Source organism: Eriocheir sinensis, chromosome 14 (assembly GCF_024679095.1).
Source record: "Eriocheir sinensis breed Jianghai 21 chromosome 14, ASM2467909v1, whole genome shotgun sequence".
NCBI classification, from domain to species: domain Eukaryota; kingdom Metazoa; phylum Arthropoda; class Malacostraca; order Decapoda; family Varunidae; genus Eriocheir; species Eriocheir sinensis.
Window position 1 is genome coordinate 3,783,513 of NC_066522.1, and position 13,138 is coordinate 3,796,650.

At 41.0% G+C, this 13,138-nt stretch overlaps 1 protein-coding gene across 7 annotated transcripts in view; it reads left to right on the forward strand.

Moving 5' to 3' along the window:
• Positions 1-6,106, forward strand: part of LOC126998341 (3-hydroxyisobutyryl-CoA hydrolase, mitochondrial-like) — a 155,924-nt gene extending 149,818 nt beyond the window's left edge. For all 7 annotated transcript variants that reach the window (XR_007752782.1, XR_007752784.1, XR_007752783.1 and 4 more), the window contains one exon: positions 1,796-6,106. Coding sequence is in view for 1 of the 7 variants with exons in the window: in XM_050859848.1 (XP_050715805.1) it covers positions 1,796-1,803 (8 nt within the window). In the remaining 6 variants the exon portion in view is untranslated. The remainder of the gene's footprint in view (positions 1-1,795) is intronic.
• The last annotated feature ends 7,032 nt before the right edge of the window (positions 6,107-13,138 follow it).

Consider the following 13,138-nt stretch of genomic DNA (forward strand, 5'->3'; position numbering starts at 1 on the left):
GCTCTTAAACAATTACTTTTCCTCGGTGTTTAATACTTACAGTCTTCCTCTCGCTACCACCAACACCAGTACTATTGTAAATCTCGAGCATGCATTGCCTAATTTTGAAATAACAACCGATGAAGTCCTTAAAGCTCTCCATTCACTTACAACAAATAAAAGTCCCGGACCCGACAAAGTATATCCTATACTGCTTAAAGAAACAAAGAGCGAAATACTCTCCTCCCTCACAACCGTATTCAATATGTCCTTGCGACAAGGCATCGTCCCTTCGGATTGGAAAAAGGGTAACGTGACACTGATTTTTAAGAAAGGAGACAAAAAAATACCAGGTAACTACCGACCCATTAGTCTAACTTAATTGTAGGTAAGCTACTCGAGAGCATAATTAGAGACAAAATTGTGAGTTACCTTGAAAGCCACTCATTAATTGGGAATTCACAACATGGCTTCTGTAACAAAAGATCCTGCCTGTCAAACCTACTGACCTTTTATAACAATCTCTTCTCAATTTATGACGTAACCAAATCAGTGGACGTAGTCTATCTTGATTTCCAGAAAGCGTTTGATAAAGTCCCACATCATAAATTACTTTATAAATTAAAGCAAATAGGCATTGATGGTTAAGTAAACCAATGGATCGCGAATTGGTTGAGCAACAGACAACAAAGAGTTGTGATTGATGGATTTAACTCAGAGTGGGCGCCGGTCACTAATGGCGTCCCTCAGGGCTCGGTTCTTGGCCCAGTGCTCTTCATTATTTACATCAACGATGTGGATGTTGGACTCAATAATCGCATTAGTAAATTTGCAGACGACACAAAGATTGGTAACTCGGTTCTCACTGACGAAGACAGGCAAAACCTCCAAGAGGATTTGCACAAAATTTCAGCTTGGTCGGATAAATGGGAGATGCCCTTTAACGTAGACAAGTGCCAGGTCCTTCAAGTTGGAACAAAAAATAAGAAGTTCGATTATGAAACATACGGCGTTAAACTCACAAGCGTTCAATGCGTTAAGGACCTGGGGATTAAAATCGCGGCAAACCTCAAATTCTCACATCAATGCATCGATGCAGCAAATAAAGTGAACAGAATGTTGGGCTTCATTAAAAGAAACTTTTTATTCAAGAATAAAGATGTAATACTTCCGTTCTACAATAGTTTAGTCAGACCCCACTTGGAATATGCAGTACAGTTTTGGTCTCCCCACCATGCAAAGGACATTGCTAAACTAGAAGGTGTTCAGCGTCGAGCAACAAAAATGATCCCTTCTTTGTGCAATAAATCCTACGAAGAAAGGCTTTCCACCCTTAACATGTTCTCTCTTGAGAAACGTCGCCTCCGAGGAAAACTGATCGAATGTTTTAAAATACTTAATGGTTTCACGAATGTAGACAGAACAAAATTGTTTATGATTGATGACACTTTGTGAGCGAGGAACAATGGCACAAAACTCAAATGTAGACAAGTAAATTCAGACTGCACCAAATTTTTCTTCACCAACGTTGTAGTGCGAGAATGGAATAAGCTCCCACCATCAGTGGTCCAGTGTAACACGATTGACTCCTTTAAAAACGAGCTCGACTGTCACTTCCTTGAACTTAATATTAACTAGAGTAGAAAAGCAACGTTTTGGAGCCATCTGATTAATGTAAAATCACTTAGGTTTAAGGACAGACCACCTAGTCTGGACCATGGGGTCTGTGTGGTCTGATTTTCTATGTAAATCTATGTAAATTTATCTCTCTAAGATCCTGGTTATGATGACCAAGCAAATAATTTTCCTTTTACAGGAGACTGAGTGTCACCTGAAAGTATAACGGGTGCTACAACACCTAGCAGCCCATATGTCCCAGCAGTGGTGCAGCGTCGGACCCTCAAAATTCCAAGCAGGAGACACAAGATGGACACAAGATAAAAGATTCCGAAGAAGCAAGACCAAGCACATATTACTGGATAGTTTGCAGAAATGTGTAGATTTCCTTGAATAGTTGCAATCAGAATGACTGCAATGGCTGGAGCTTTTCAGGATTTTGTTGAATAATACAGAGCATTAAATTATGTATTTCTTATGCATCGCTAAAGGTCTCTTTTGCTTTCTTCAAACATGTTTTGTGTTTTTAATTTATTTAATTGCTTTTTATAGGAAATAACATATTAAAATGTTGAATAGCAGGCTGTGAAGAATTGCTCCAAATAGTACACACACCACAGGTGCTATATGTTTTACATGTTATTAAGTGTATAATAAGCTCAGCCACATTGTCCTGCAGTTATTTTTTAAAGAGTCAGATAATTTTTTCCCTTATCTTACAATTTAAGTTGTGATTGTGTTCATGTACACCAGCAGTTCTTTCTTTAATTATATTAGTAAAGAAGTTGTTATTATATATATGAAGTCAGATTAAGTGATTTTCAAAAGCATTATAATTAAGTTCATTTAGCCTGTGTCACTCAAATTTATACGCCTCCGTGGTCTAATGGTTAGCGTGCCTGGCTTCTACTCCGCAGGCCCGGGCAGTCAGCGTGCAGCTCTCCCAGCTGTTCATCCTCCCTCTTGGGCTGGTCGATAAATGGGTACCTGGGGAAACCTGGGGAAGGTAAACTGTGGTAACCCGGATGTCACACTGGCCCTGTGTCCTGGGGTATGGGCTCCCTCCCACCACAGGCTCAAGGGCCAATGTTACGGAGATGAGTGTATGCCCCCAACTTTACTATGTTTACTCTCAAAGTATATAATTGTGTGTTTGCGAGTGTGTGTGTCACATCCTGGAAAGCCCAAAACTTCTCTCAAAACTGATGACTCGAGAAAGAGCTTGGCTTCCAGCTATTTCTTTAGAGCCAGCAGTCATGGTGGAAATTTTCTAGGTAGAGCGGAATGTGTTTTGACAGTGGGCAGTGCCATTGTCTCTGAAGAACCCCAACGAGTTCTTAACGAAACACACCCATACACCAATTGGCTTGATGATTTCCTGTATTTTTTTGCCAGTACACTATTTAACACATTTAAATATTTAATAATGTATTTATTAATGCCCACTTTCTCATTATGTTCTCAACTTGTGCCAGCAACATATGAGTCAGTACTTAAGTAAGGTTAGGTTACATAAATGAAAAAAGTGCATATTTGAGTTAAAAACAGAAACATTATTTACTTGTCAGTACCAAAAAATAACTTGAATTTCAAGGTGAGAAAGATTTTTTTATAGTTTATGGACAAAGAACCTTTATTTTCTAGTTTTAATGTTATGCTATGAGTAGAAAATGAAGTAATTAGGTATTTTTCACTTAACCTTTTTGCATGAAATAAGTATCAATATATATAAATATTTTACCTCAACCTAAAATCATAAAATACTTTCTCAATTATAGTAGCTATGAAACTATGAGTGGGAATAGAACTGGATGATGAATCAAACCTTGACAGGTGTTACTAGGTTGCAATTTACAAGCAATAGGTTACCATGTGATGGAGATGAGCACCAAGGCCACACACAGCTATGTGTATGCCCCCATCTTCACCCTACCTTTACTAGACACATCATCTATAACACCCCTAAATTACCAAAATATTCAACAAACATATTGCATGTTGCAAAAATGGGTAATTGCTTAGCAGGAGCAGTCTATATGAGATGCACATTACTAATTTCTTGTGGTACGTTATGATGCTTTTTAATGGGGATCTGTTTAATACTATGATTCAGCTATGAAAGTGCTGGTATTATTCTAGTGTTTGCCCATACTCACCCCTCGCAACCAAAATTGGCTAGGGGGCCATTGAGACTTCGGGGAATGCGGTGGTAAACATGAAATGCGTCGCAAATGCATAGTTTTTGAGTTATGAGGGGTTGAAAAATACCCTTAATGTAGGGAAATTCCTTACAATTACTTAAATGTAGGGAAATTTCATACATTCCGTTTTTTTTTTTTTTTACAACGTACGGAAACCACGCAAGGTAATTATTGAAAATCACTCCGCACCTTGAAAATACGATATTACGCCTCCATATTGTACTTAAGGGCATATTATACATACGGACGATGTGTTTGCATGGCAACGCCATTGCAATATGAGCAGCGTTGCCAATGATCCGGTTAGATATGATACGCTAGGTGAGACCAGGTCCACCACGCGTGGTTATTTATTTATTTTTTTTTTTTTTTGGAACACGCACCTTTACCTAATACTATTTCTGATGGTACGCTAGGTTAGCGATGGTACGCTTTGTTAGCCATTAGCCCACGCATGTGAGACCAGGTCCACCACGCGTGATTATTTTTTTTTAGAACACGCACCTTTACCTAATACTATTACCGATGGTACGCTTTTTTTTTTTTTACGTTGTTGCCTATTGCGCCGGTAGGCATCTTCCCGGTGGGGCCTGATGGTCGGCCCAAGGCTTCTTCCCGGTGGGGCCTGATGGTCGGCCCAGCCCGTTCTGGCGCAGGCGAGTGTTTATAGTGGCGCCATCTTGCTTGGTTAGCGATGGTATGCTTAGTTAGTCATTAGCCCACGCATGTGAGACCAGGTCCACCACGCGTGGTTATTTATTTTTTTTAGAATACGCACCTTTACCTAATTACCGATGGTACGCTTGGTTAGTGATGGTACGCTTAGTTAGCCATTAGCCCACGCATGCGAGACCAGGTCGTAAAGTTCAGTTGGAGTAGTTTAAATATGCTCCCCCACCCAAATACCCCGAGTTCACGCAGGTCCCCCAAGATCGTTGGGGGAAGGGGATTAATTCGGCTTCCTTACTTTTAAGTTTTTTTTTTTTTTTTTTTTTTTTTTTTACTATGATATATGGAGGCGTATTATCGTATTCTGGAGGCGCGGAGTCAATATCCACAATCACCTTGTATACTGGGAATACGAGCCCGTGAAGCAGATTCAAAATCCGGTCAGTAAGGATTCACGTGTTCGAACAGCTCGGGCAAGAGGTTCGAGAGCCTGCACTTCCTGCACAAGCCGCAGTAGTGTTAAAGGCGCGGTGTTGGATGGATCCCGGCTAGCCGGTGGTTTTACTTGTGTCAGTGATAAACGATGAAGATACACTGTGTTTGGTGCCACGGACTCTACTTGGAGGACAGAAACCTACTAGTGAGAGGGCATATGAGTGGTGGAGGCGTTTATGTGAGCACAGAAGGCCGCTGGTGCCACGCCAGATGGTGAGGTGAGCATCGTTTGGTGGGTTCACGACACTTCTCTCCCAAAACAAGCTTGGGGATCCACTGAGTGCGTGGTTTTCGTATGGGAAACACTAAATTCGTCGCAAACGCTTATTTTAGTGGTGGTGGGAGGAAAAATTACCTAAATTTAGGGAATTTCCCTAGATCTAGGGAGTTCCCCCCCCCCCCCACACACTAAAAAAAATACACGAATGCGACGGATTTCGTGTCCCCCACCCGAAACCCCGCATTCCCACCAGGTCCCCAGGCTTGTATGGGGGGGAGGGGGGAGTATGGGCAAACACTAGAATGTTACCTAACTGACTCCTGAAAAAGACATGATAGTTTACCCAATAATGGATAGTCTGTGTCTCTAAAATAGGTCGGTAAAATCTGCTAAACAATAGCAGGGGGACAGCCAGAAATGTATTCAGGGAGATTGGAGTCATCAAAACTGATGACTCGAGAAAGAGCTTGGCTTCCAGCTATTTCTTTAGAGCCAGCAGTCATGGTGGAAATTTTCTAGGTAGAGCGGAATGTGTTTTGACAGTGGGCAGTGCCATTGTCTCTGAAGAACCCCAACGAGTTCTTAACGAAACACACCCATACACCAATTGGCTTGATGATTTCCTGTATTTTTTTGCCAGTACACTATTTAACACATTTAAATATTTAATAATGTATTTATTAATGCCCACTTTCTCATTATGTTCTCAACTTGTGCCAGCAACATATGAGTCAGTACTTAAGTAAGGTTAGGTTACATAAATGAAAAAAGTGCATATTTGAGTTAAAAACAGAAACATTATTTACTTGTCAGTACCAAAAAATAACTTGAATTTCAAGGTGAGAAAGATTTTTTTATAGTTTATGGACAAAGAACCTTTATTTTCTAGTTTTAATGTTATGCTATGAGTAGAAAATGAAGTAATTAGGTATTTTTCACTTAACCTTTTTGCATGAAATAAGTATCAATATATATAAATATTTTACCTCAACCTAAAATCATAAAATACTTTCTCAATTATAGTAGCTATGAAACTATGAGTGGGAATAGAACTGGATGATGAATCAAACCTTGACAGGTGTTACTAGGTTGCAATTTACAAGCAATAGGTTACCATGTGATGGAGATGAGCACCAAGGCCACACACAGCTATGTGTATGCCCCCATCTTCACCCTACCTTTACTAGACACATCATCTATAACACCCCTAAATTACCAAAATATTCAACAAACATATTGCATGTTGCAAAAATGGGTAATTGCTTAGCAGGAGCAGTCTATATGAGATGCACATTACTAATTTCTTGTGGTACGTTATGATGCTTTTTAATGGGGATCTGTTTAATACTATGATTCAGCTATGAAAGTTCTGGTATTATTCTAGTGTTTGCCCATACTCACCCCTCGCAACCAAAATTGGCTAGGGGGCCATTGAGACTTCGGGGAATGCGGTGATAAACATGAAATGCGTCGCAAATGCATAGTTTTTGAGTTATGAGGGGTTGAAAAATACCCTTAATGTAGGGAAATTCCTTACAATTACTTAAATGTAGGGAAATTTCATACATTCCGTTTTTTTTTTTTTACAACGTACGGAAACCACGCAAGGTAATTATTGAAAATCACTCCGCACCTTGAAAATACGATATTACGCCTCCATATTGTACTTAAGGGCATATTATACATACGGACGATGTGTTTGCATGGCAACGCCATTGCAATATGAGCAGCGTTGCCAATGATCCGGTTAGATATGATACGCTAGGTGAGACCAGGTCCACCACGCGTGGTTATTTATTTATTTTTTTTTTGGAACACGCACCTTTACCTAATACTATTTCTGATGGTACGCTAGGTTAGCGATGGTACGCTTTGTTAGCCATTAGCCCACGCATGTGAGACCAGGTCCACCACGCGTGATTATTTTTTTTTAGAACACGCACCTTTACCTAATACTATTACCGATGGTACGCTTTTTTTTTTTTTTTACGTTGTTGCCTATTGCGCCGGTAGGCATCTTCCCGGTGGGGCCTGATGGTCGGCCCAAGGCTTCTTCCCGGTGGGGCCTGATGGTCGGCCCAGCCCGTTCTGGCGCAGGCGAGTGTTTATAGTGGCGCCATCTTGCTTGGTTAGCGATGGTATGCTTAGTTAGTCATTAGCCCACGCATGTGAGACCAGGTCCACCACGCGTGGTTATTTATTTTTTTTAGAATACGCACCTTTACCTAATTACCGATGGTACGCTTGGTTAGTGATGGTACGCTTAGTTAGCCATTAGCCCACGCATGCGAGACCAGGTCGTAAAGTTCAGTTGGAGTAGTTTAAATATGCTTCCCCACCCAAATACCCCGAGTTCACGCAGGTCCCCCAAGATCGTTGGGGGAAAGGGATTAATTCGGCTTCTTTACTTTTAAGTACTTTTTTTTTTCTTTTTTTTTTTAACTATGATATATGGAGGCGTATTATCGTATTCTGGAGGCACGGAGTCAATATCCACAATCACCTTGTATGCTGGGAATACGAGCCCGTGAAGCAGATTCAAAATCCGGTCAGTAAGGATTCACGTGTTCAAACAGCTCGGGCAAGAGGTTCGAGAGCCTGCACTTCCTGCACAAGCCGCAGTAGTGTTAAAGGCGCGGTGTTGGATGGATCCCGGCTAGCCGGTGGTTTTACTTGTGTCAGTGATAAACAATGAAGATACACTGTGTTTGGTGCCACGGACTCTACTTGGAGGACAGAAACCTACTAGTGAGAGGGCATATGAGTGGTGGAGGCGTTTATGTGAGCACAGAAGGCCGCTGGTGCCACGCCAGATGGTGAGGTGAGCATCGTTTGGTGGGTTCACGACGCTTCTCTCCCAAAACAAGCTTGGGGATCCACTGAGTGCGTGGTTTTCGTATGGGAAACACTAAATTCGTCGCAAACGCTTATTTTAGTGGTGGTGGGAGGAAAAATTACCTAAATTTAGGGAATTTCCCTAGATCTAGGGAGTTCCCCCCCCCCCCCACACACTAAAAAAATACACGAATGCGACGGATTTCGTGTCCCCCACCCGAAACCCCGCATTCCCACCAGGTCCCCAGGCTTGTATGGGGGGGAGGGGGGAGTATGGGCAAACACTAGAATGTTACCTAACTGACTCCTGAAAAAGACATGATAGTTTACCCAATAATGGATAGTCTGTGTCTCTAAAATAGGTCGGTAAAATCTGCTAAACAATAGCAGGGGGACAGCCAGAAATGTATTCAGGGAGATTGGAGGGGAGAGAAAAAGACTAACCAAGAGAAATTTTGGGGGTGCAGGGCCTGAAACCTCATCAACGGTAAACGGGTGGGGCCCGGCCCATCCTTGGTTGTGCTAGTGGTCTAAGGTATTACAAATTAAGACTAAATCATTCACCGAGCATGTAGAGTACCCACATTACCCCCTGGTGGATCTCCTGCGAGCATCACAAGCCCTCCAAATATATTATCAAAAGTGCTTACAGCAGGATATTTGATTCAATAGTGTAGGAGTGCACAATCACCACATTTTCAGTGAATGGTTGGCTAGTATATACGGCTGACATGTCCTTATAAAGCGATGTTTTGATAGCACTGTGACGTTTTGTTCATTGTTTTGGCAGCGGGTCTTCCTCTTCTTCATTCCTCGTTGTGTTGTGGTCTTGTGGAGAAAATTTGCTTTAGGTCCGGGTTAAGATCACTTACGCGGTGTCTCGAACTGCCGTAAAGTTACGGTGCCGGAAGAGTGTCGCAAGTGTTTAGTGAATAGCCCAAAACAGCCTAAGGTTGCCTTAGGACATTTTTTGTGACTTACGAACGACGTAACTCGTTAGTGAATCCAGGCCCTGCTCTCCAGTGGGGTCTCTCCGGGTCAGTAGTAGTAGTAGTAGTCGGTCGGGAGTTTTGCCTTTGTAACGGCACTCCCTGATGTGTCTACTGTCTGGGTCTATTGTTTTCCTTTTTCTTTTATTCTTTTTTCTCTTATTGTCCAAAACTTGTGTACTGTTGTTTTTGTTTGTTCGGTGTGTTCATTTTCAAATAAAATTTTTCCAATGGTATCGTCCTCTTCTTCCTCGTAAGGCTGTTCCAGCCTCACGCACTTTATTCTTTCCTCTGCATATGCCGGGCACTAGCAGGAAGTGTCGCAGGTCTTCGTTTTCAGCTTCACACATGTCACACTTGGTTTCCTCTTGCCGGTGTCTGTTTCTGTCTTTTAGTTGCATGTTGTTTGTCTTGCATCTGAATAGCACTTCTGAGGCTTGGTTGTTGGTGTATACCTCCTCTTGTCCTCCCAACTCCTGTCTCCATTTTCTGTATATCTTAAGGCTTGCTCTCTCATTCATTTGCCTCTTCCACTCTCTTGTATCCACCTCTCTCATTCTCTGCTTTATACTCTCCTTTGTCTCATTCCTCACACTCACACTCAGTCCCTCTGTTGCTCTCAGTTCATTCAACAAATCTTTCACCCACCTACTTTGTCTCTTCTCTATCGTCTCCTCTCCCACCCTTCTCACCAAATCGTTTCCAACCACAAGAACATACCTTAAGTACTTCCACTGTCCCTCCCTTATCCTGTTTTTAACACTGGAGCTTCCTATTTCCCCCCTGAGTGCTGCTTCCTGTGCATACATTGGTGCCCTCAAAATCTTCCTGTACACCCCATTCTCTATCCTCTGCAACTTTTTTATATCTGTCTTTGTGATGTTTATTATATTTACCCCATACAGGATGGATGGCAGTGCAACATTTTTCCAATAAGTCTTTCCTATTAACATTCTTGAACAGCTCTTTTCAATTACATTGTATGTCATATTTGCTAGCCTTCTCGCTTTCCTGAACATTTCTTCCTTTTGCATTTGAAAACAGTTCTTCTCGTCATTGACTATTATTCCTAAATATTTAATTCTATCCCCAACACTAATGCCCCCTATATTTTCTGGTTTGTTTTCCATATTAAAAATGATAATATTGCTTTTCTGCTTATTTACTTCTAGTCCATATTCTTTAGCTAAGGCTCCATCTTCTCTATCACCTGTACTGCTTCCCCTACACTATTTGCCAAAAGCGTGCCATCATCTGCAAAGAAGAGTGAGGTAATCCTGAATGCCTCATCTTTGTACCCACACTCTAGCTCCTCTAGCTCCTGAATTATTTTAAAAGCAATCATCTTAAACAGTGTAGTTGAGGCAGTACATCCCTGTCTAATCCCACTGGTCACTTCTATTTCTATCTCCTCCTCTTCTTTATCTATCTCTATCTTAGTTCTATCTCTTACATAAACTCCTGCTACGAAGTTAATTATATCTGGGTTTACCTTGCTATCCTTTAAAACTTCTATTAACTTATCTCTTCTTACACTATCATAGGCCTTTGCAAAATCTATCGAGATTACTATCAATGGTTTCCTCATCTTATATGCTCCTTCTACACAATATCTTAGAATAAATAAGTTGTTTTCTATCCAGCTTCCCTCTGTGAATCCTGCCTGTGTATCTTTACCTATACCATTTATCCTAATGTGGTCCTCCAAGCTAGATCTAATCACAGCCATCATTAGCTTGTACCCTACATTCGTCAGAGCTATTGGCCTTAGTTCTTTAACCTTTGGTCTACACTTCTTTGGTAACATGACTGTCCTAGAGTCCCTCCATCCCTCTGGTATCCTCCCTGTCTCTAATACTGCCCCAAGGTCTTCAACCAACACCTTCCGTAATACTTTACTTTTGGCAAATTCTTTGTACATTTCTGGCTTTATTTTGTCTGTTCCAACTGCTTTTTTATTTTTCATTCTATTGATACATTTAATTACTCTATCTTCCCTTATGCTTTCTTCTTCCAGATAGATGAATCCCCCCTTCATCCTTCTTGTCATTTCCATGTGTTCTCTCACTTCTATTCCACATTTTTCAGTGTGCTGCCACCCCACTGCCCTCAGCTCATTAATATCCTCCAACCTTACAGCCTGTTTTCCTCCATGTCCTTTTTTACCTGTTCATACTCCCTTACATACTCCTCTCTCTTCTCTGTGTTCCAAACTTCCTTTATATCATTTCCATGTTTTCTGTACACTCCACTCCAAAAACCTTTTACTTCCTCTCCCACCTTTCCTCTCTCCAGCTCCACTCCATCCTCCTCATATATCCTTAAAGTGTCTTTATCCTTAACCTTTTCCCCTTTAAGTATTCTTATATACTCCCACATCTTTTTCCCTCCATCTTTCTTATCCTTAATTTCCTTTGTTATCTTCTCTTGTTTGTACATTTCCTTCCTTATCTTTAATTGTACCTTTGTTCTTTATTCTACATATAATTTTTTCCACCTTTCTTCCTCTTCTTTGCATTTTGCATTTCTCCTATTCCTGTTTAACTTCTTCCTTTCTTTTATTTCTTTCCTTATTTCCTCATTTATCCATGCTGGTTCCTCGCTGTCCCCTAGCTTTTTCTCTCTTCTTCTATATACACTTTTTAGCACTGCATCTGCTGTTTCTCTCATTTTTTTCTCCAGTTCTCCAATACTGTCCACCTTATTCCTTGTCACACTTTCTTCTAGCTTTTTCCTAAAGTTTTCTAGCGATGATTTATCTGTTTTATAGTACTCCCTCTCAATCCATTCATTTTTCTTGAACTCCCTCTTTTCTTCTTTTACCCTTAATTCCACCTCTATCAAAAGATCATATTCTTCCTTTTTTTCATCTATCCTCATTTTATGGAACCTATTGTACACCTTGTCTGTCACTAATACATAATCTATTACACTCTGCTGTCCATCTCGGCTCCATGTCACTTCTCCCACACACCTCTCGTCATCATTTAACATAATCAATCCATATTTTTCCATCCATTGTATAATCACTTCCCCATTCCTGTTTACTTTTTGTGTTCCCTTGAATCCCACATGTCCATTAAAGTCACCCATTATCATCAAAGGCTCTGGGTTTTCCTCTATTATTTTTTCTATTTCTTGTGTTATTTCCTTGTTTCTCTCTACATCACTAACACTAAAGTAGACTAACACTAATCTAACCCCCCATTTTCCTATTTTTCCTGTTGTGTGTAAAACATCCTTACATTTTGTTTCTATTTTACATAATGTTCCTTTTCCTTTTCTGTAAATAATCATTAGTCCTCCTCCCCTTCTGTCCTTTTCCTCTCTCATATTGTCTAAGACTTCAAAATTATTGCCAAAATTAACCTCCCTACATTTTTTCTGGGTTTCCATTAAACAAACTATACTATTGTCCTTAACTAATTCCTCCACTTCCTTCCCCTTAGTTTTAGTTAACCCCTGCACATTCAAAACTTTCACTGCTGCAAATACTTCCCCCTCCCCTTTTCTTTCCCCTCTCTCCCCATCTCATTCCCTATCTTGATGCTCTGCCACCCTCACAACCCTGCCTTTCTTTATTATCCATTTACCTCCCTCCCTTCTTTTCTCTTGTAGCTCTTCCCTTAGCACTGCATCTTCCTCTCTCTCTTTCTTTGTTTTATCTACACCAATCCTGATATTTTTAATCTCTTCCTCTCGTACATAACTCAGCTCTTTGCCTCTCTTAATCACTCCCCACTTTGAGTACATGTCACTCAGACATGCCACTAGTGGCCGCTTTCTCCCTCTCCCTCTCACTCCCAGCCTGTACACCTTTTCTACCTGAACTCCTTCCACTCCAAGCTTGTCCTTGAACACATACTCACACAGCTCTTTGTCCTCCATCTCCCTTTCTCTTGCATCATTCTTGCTGCTTTCCCTTACATTAAACATGATCACATTCTTCTTTCTCTCTTTCCTCCCTCTCTTCCAGGTTCTCAAACACTCTCTCAGTCACTCTCCTCACCATCTCCTCTTTCACCCTCATTTTCTCTTCAAAACTCTCAAAATTCTCTTTCAATTTATCATTCATCTTCTTCCACTTGTTCAGCTCTGCCTTAAGATCCCCCTTCTCCTCCTCCATCTTGTTC